This window comes from Chiloscyllium plagiosum, chromosome 12 (genome assembly GCF_004010195.1).
Source record: "Chiloscyllium plagiosum isolate BGI_BamShark_2017 chromosome 12, ASM401019v2, whole genome shotgun sequence".
NCBI classification, from domain to species: Eukaryota; Metazoa; Chordata; class Chondrichthyes; order Orectolobiformes; family Hemiscylliidae; genus Chiloscyllium; species Chiloscyllium plagiosum.
Window position 1 is genome coordinate 42,121,449 of NC_057721.1, and position 6,642 is coordinate 42,128,090.

General features: G+C 37.8%; 1 protein-coding gene across 6 annotated transcripts in view; it reads right to left on the minus strand.

Annotated features, from left to right (window-relative positions):
- The window catches only part of dcaf6 (ddb1 and cul4 associated factor 6), a 229,305-nt gene that overhangs the window by 58,762 nt on the left and 163,901 nt on the right, over positions 1-6,642 (minus strand). For all 6 annotated transcript variants that reach the window (XM_043700880.1, XM_043700878.1, XM_043700883.1 and 3 more), the window contains one exon: positions 4,718-5,093. In XM_043700880.1, the coding sequence (XP_043556815.1) occupies positions 4,718-5,093 (376 nt within the window). The remainder of the gene's footprint in view (positions 1-4,717; positions 5,094-6,642) is intronic.

A 6,642-nucleotide genomic window follows, 5' to 3' on the forward strand; every position in this document is an offset into this window, starting at 1 on the left:
GACATAAATATCAAGGCCAATGGCTCTGCAATCTCCTCCCTTGTTTCCCAGAGAATCCTAGGATAAATGCCATCAGGCCCAGGGGACTTATCTATTTTCACCCTTTCTAGAATTTCCAACACCTCTTCCCTACATACCTCAAAGCCATTCATTCTACTTAATTGTGACTCAGTATTCACATTGACAATAATGTCCTGTTCCTGATTGAATACTGACGGAAAGTATTCATTCAGTGTCTCCCCAATCTCTTCAGCCTCCACACGCAACTTCCCACTACTATCCTTGACTGGACCTATTCCTACCCTAGTCATTCTTTTATTGCTGACATACCTATAGAAAGCCTTAGGGTTTTCCCTAATCCTACCAACTAAGGACTTTTCATGTCCCCTCCTTGCTGCTCTTAGCTCTCTCTTCAGATCCTTCCTGGCTACCTTATAACTCTCAAGGTAAGTTCAAAAGTAATGCACTTTGGAGCTAAGAAAGCTAAATCAGAATATTTTCTAAATGTCACACTGGCAGAGTTAGTGGTCAATGAATAGGAATCAGTAAAAGAATAGCAGACCGATACAGAAAGCAATTAAATAAGTACATGGAATGTTAGCCAACATCTCATGGGTGGAATTACAAAGAAGTGCAAGTTTTTTTACAGTTCTAAATGAATCTGAATAGACTACATTTGGAATATTTTATTAGTTACGGGGATCACATAAAGGAGATATATTGGCCTTGGAGTATGTATATACAAACTCATCAGAAAAATATTAAGGCAATAGGATTAAATTATGCTTCTTAAATAGTTGGTCGCAATTCCCAGTGGAGTCAGCAGCCGACATTTTGTGGTTACAAGATCTGATGCAACAATGCTACATTTGTAGTGACCCCTGCAGGCTTTGTAGCACCAGGATATTTCCAGCAAACCTGGCAAGTGAGACTGAACAATACTGATCGAGTACATGAAATAAATGGCAACTGAACCTCTGGACCAAACAGACTGAATTGAACAAAGTACCTTAACTGTTAAATGTGGCATAATGTTTTCACTACATTTTCAGCTATTTTCTTTCCTGATCCTGGAATTCTCTTAAAACGGTCTGCTAAAATGGGAAAATAAGGACAATGAAACTTTTTCTTTAAAATGTTGTGGACTGTCTCAGTCACCTCAGTGATATCTGTCACAGATGTCAAAAAGTGACCTGAGTTTTCTGAGCAGGTTGTTGGCTGTGAATTGGCCTGAAGTCCCTTCAGTGAGATGGAAGTTCTTATTTTAAAATATATGTGTATTATTTTGAGTTTTTAAGTTTCAAAGCATCAATCAGCAGGAAATAGCCTCAAGAAAGATCTGTGCAATTATAATAAAGTGGAGTTAACACCGTATTCTGGAGATACGCATTTTGAGTGCCTTTCTTACTTGTTGAAAATGTAACCAAGTAAGGTTTTCAGTCTTCTCTAAATATTGCAAGTTGTCATATAAATGCAAGCTGTCATTTTTCCTTGATAATCTTATGAATTTTCTTTGATATTTACCTGAGGTTTTTTATATACTATAGGATTGCATTCTCAGGCTTACTGATCCTCCAAGTTTTCTTTCTCTACTTTTCATACTCCACAAATTAACCTTAAGAATTGTGGCTACTTTGGTATTAATATTAATAAGAAAAATATATTAAATGGCCTTTCAAATTAGGCCTGGAACAAAACTAGTCCTTACTAATATTGATCGATAAAAATGTTAGTTATGCCATTTATTCAGTTTGATGTCGAATATTCAAAGACAAAGGGTTTTAAATTATTCAGAATTTAGTAGCTCCATGTGAGGCAGTTTATTAGTGCTGATAAAGAGGGTTTAAATCAACTTGGCAGGGGTCTGACAACTAGGAGGTAACAAGGCTATCAAAAAACAGGAAGAGATTATACTAAATATTATTACTAGCACAAATAAGGCATTTGGGGAGGTCAGAAAAAAAGAATGCAACAAAGCCTAAATTGAGTTTACTGTACATGTATGAGCATGCATGGAGTGTCTTACTGAGTCCAATGATGTTCAGACATAGGATGCCAGGTAGGGAATACAATGTTATGGTATTAATGGAGACCTCGAAATAGAGGTTCAAGAAATTCGCAGGACTAGAGAAATAAATATTTTTGGTTTGCAAGGTGTTTGCAGTATTCACACACAGTCCATATAAAGGAGAGATTTCTGAAGTGTGTTCAAGGAAATTTTCTAGACCTGAATGTTTCTAATGTGGAAGGAGTCATAAAGGATTTGGTTCTAAGGAATGAGGTGAGTTAAAGGATACTATTATTAAATAATAATTGCTTCACAAGGTTCAGGTTGACTATGGGAAAGAGCAAAGGGCAATCCTGAGTGACAATCATTGTAATTGGAGCAGGGCTATTTTCAAATGGGATGAGAAAGGATCCAGCCAAAGCAAATTGGAATCAAAGATTGCGCTGCAGAATTGTAATGCAGCAGTCTGATGCCTTTAAACAGATGGCTGGGTACAGATATGATATATTTCAAACAAGGAGAAAGGGAGCACAAAGAAAGTCAGCACTCCATGGATACCAAAAGTGATAGAAATTAAAATGGAGCAGAAAAGGAATGCATAACACAAATGTCAGGATGATAACACAAATGAGAATCTGGCTGCTACAAAAAGAGGAGAAGGAAAAATAGAAAGAGGCCAAACAGCGTAATTTGAAGAGAATGGCAGATAATGTGAAAATTAACTCATCGTCTTCAATGATGGCAAGGCTGACATACTAAATCAGTTTTTTTGTATCTGTCTTCAAGAAAGCCAACACTGCCAAAGTCAGCAAAAAACAAGCTAACTGAAACACAGGATGAGCCAAAAAACTAAGAGGAGGAATTTCAAAGGCTGGCTTAAATAAACTGCAGAGACCAGATTAGATACTTCCAAGGATACTGAGCAAAGTAAAAAAGTGGAAATCATAGAGGCACTTGTTACAATCTTCTAGTGTCAGTTAATACAGGATGATGCCAGAAAATTGAAGATTTGTAAAGATTATTTACACATTATTCAAAAGGAAAGGGTGCAACAGAAGGCCCAGCAATTATGGGCCTGTCAGTTTAATGTGAGTGGTGGGAAAACTTTTAGCAGTGATAATCTCAAGTAATCTCAACTAGCATTCAATTGGACAAATGTAGATTAATCAAGAAAGCTAGGATAGAGTTGTGAAACTTTAACTACATTGCTTGAGATCTTTCTGATGAGGTAGAATGATTTGATCAGGATAATGAGGTTGATGAGATGTACATGAACTTCCAAGTATCTATTGATAAAGAAGCATATGACAAGTTTATCAGCAAAGTTAAATCCATAGAATAAGTGAGACAGTGGAAGCATGGATATGATGTTGGCTGAATGGTAGGAAACAGCTATTTTCCAGACTAGAGAAAGATATGAAGGGATATTCAAGGGACCATCACTTCTCATAGTATATACTAATTTACAGAGTTGAGTACACAAGATGCAAAAGTTGGATATATTGTGAATTTTGAGGAGGACGAAGGTAGTCTTCAAGTGGACATGGTCAAGGTGTTGAAAAGGGTATACACATGGTAAATGAAATATAATGCAGAGATATGTAATGTGATATATTTTAGCACAAAGAAAGCGAACAGAACAAAGGCATTTTAATCAAAGTGCAAGGATAGAGAGACCTGGGTAGTTAAGTGCAAAAAAATAGTGAATGCAGCATGGCAATTTGGAAAAAAATGTTAAGACATACAGGAACCTGACACACAGATAAAGGCATCAAATATAAAAACAACATTATGGTAAACCTTAACAGAGCTGGTTCAGTCTCAAATGGAGTATTTTGTCTAATTCTGGGTACATTCAAAACAATGTGAAGACTATGAAAGGGTGCAGAAAAGACTTTTGAAAATGGCTTCAGCGTTAAGGAATAATCTATGAGGACTGGTTAGAGAAGTTGGGACTATTCTCTTTTGGAAAAGGGTAGTTCAAAATATTGAGGGGTTTGGAAGATTAGAAAGGGAGGCATTATTCCTATTAGTGGAAGGATCAAAACCAGACTGCATCAATTTAAGGTAAAAAAGCTCCTTACAAGTTGGCAAAAGTGAGGACCATAGATGCTGGAAATCAGAGTCTAAATTAGAGTGGTGCTGGAAAAACACAACAGGTCAGGCAGCATCTGAACAGTAGGAAAATCGATGTTGCGGGCAAAAGCCCTTCATCAGGACTGAACCTTACAAGTTGATATGTTTGGATCTACTCTAGAATAATGATGGAGGAAAATTTAATCATGATTTTCACAAGGGTATTGGAACATTATCTAATGAGGAGAAAAATGGTAGGGACTAAGTGATTAAGCAGGGAAGCAGGATGAACTGCTCTTGCAGAGAGCTGGCACATTCGAGGTGCCAAACAGCTGCCTCCTGTGCTGTTACAATACTCAATTGAGCAAAGTAATGCAAATTTGCAAGCAATGCTGTTGCAACCAAAATGTAAATTCCATCAATTTAGTTGAAGCGCAGACAAACTTGACTCATAATAGTGAAAACCATAAGAGAAAATGTTTTGAAGTTTGGTCATTTATTCTCAATTAAAATCAATTTTTGAATTGTATTAATCTTAAAGTCAGCCCAAACTACTGTTTCAAATAAACAATCCATAAACAATTCTGTGAGATAATAGCATTAGCATCCAGCTTAAAGTGGATCATATCTTACCTATGTCCTGGAGTTGATCTAAACCTTGAAGATGGAACTAAGATGGGATCATCATCACTGTCATCGGTTTCCCGACTGGAAGATATTCTAGTAGACTCAGCCTGATTACTCAATCTTGCAGGTTCAGATTGCTGCAAGGATTCAGTAATTCTGTTGCAGTTCTCATTACTTTCTGTACTTTGGCAAGGTGTTTCTTCTTGCTGTTGTAAGCTTCCCCCATCTGAGCCTGATGAGGCAGACTGGCAGCTAGAATCTACTGACTTGTCCTTACTCTCTTTCAACGTACTTTCTTCTCTTTTGGTTTCATCCACTTCCACATGTCTCACCTTGCATACTCGTTTACCTGACTGTTCTGGTGATTCTGTTGCTGAAATATCTGTAAGAAAACAAGACAGACAAAGAAACAAGTCAAATCAGAACAATTAAAATTAAAGTTAACAGGATCAATTCGTGAATAAGCTAAATCTGAACTTTAATATTTAATTACATTTTAAAGAGCATTTTATCCACTAATCGAGGAGTTAATCACCAATCAAAGTCACAGACAGCAAGTTTAATTAACAGAATTAGTACTGTTCAGAATTATTTTGCATTTGTTGTTTTGGACATTAGTTTATTGAAGAACATGCTATTCCCACATTCTCTCCTGGATTATGATATTTGAACACATGGGTGCTCACAAGGCAAGTTCTCACATACTGCAAGTATCATTAAAGCTGCAAAATGGCATCCATGGTGCACATATATTTTGGTGATTTGACACGTGGCTCCATTTTGGAGCTCAACACACTGACAAATATTATTCCAACTTGCACAGCTGAATATGCATTTAGCAATGGGAATAGCCTCCATATCAGCACTATCAAAATGGACCAACAACTATATATAGGTTTGTGATGCTCAATTCCTTCACTCTGTTGCAAGAACTCATAAATGGCAGTTCATAAAAATGTTGCAAGTTGCAAAGATTTTCAGGAAGTGACAGGCAGGTACTGAGGATTGTTTTGTGACATTACAGCACAGATGACTTATCCCCAGTCATTAATGCACAAGTAGATATCAGCACAACTGAGAGGAGAACGAACAGACGTCATAGAGAGTAGGATAAGCTATTGTACAAGGAGCATGTGAAGAATGAGTCTCAGCAGGATACCCTCTCTCTCCAAGATGTTCAATGATAAATTCTCCTATCTATACCTCAAAAAGGAGCCATGAAAGACATGACAACACTTAAGGACATGCTCACTAAAATTACCTACCTGCTGCAACTACAACTGCAGCCTTAGAGTGAACAAATATCAGGTTCTCAACAGCTGTGAAAGTGACTGGGAGGTGAACTTTCATACATTTGATTCCTTCTCGGATTGAAGCTTGGAGATATTTGCAACATTTCACAATTTGCAATTCACAACTGCATGAGAGGTGACTTACATTGTCTACGGCAAAAGAGCTAACTATTCCAAAGAAGAATCCCAGGCTTTGAAATGTGAACTGTTTCTCTCTCCACAGATGCTTCCAGACCTGCTAAATTTCTCCAGCAATTTGATTTTATTTCAGAACTCCAGTATTGGCAGTATTTTGCTTTTACAGTTAATTCTCTACATTCAAAGAAAAGCAGACAGAGTGAGCACATAGCTGAAAATGTGTTGCTGGAAAAGCGCAGCAGGTCAGGCAGCATCCAAAGAGCAGGAAAATCGCCGTTTCGGGCATGAGCCCTTCTTCAGGAATGAGGAAAGTGTGCCAAGCAGGCTAAGATAAAAGGTAGAGAGGAGGGACTGGGGGAGGGGCATTGGAAATACGATAGGTGGAAGGAAGTTAAGGTGAGGGTGATAGGCCGGAGTGGGGGTGGGGCGGAGAGATCAGGAAGAAGATTGCAGGTTAGGAAGGTGGTGCTGAGTTCGAGGGTTGGGACTGAGACTAGGTGG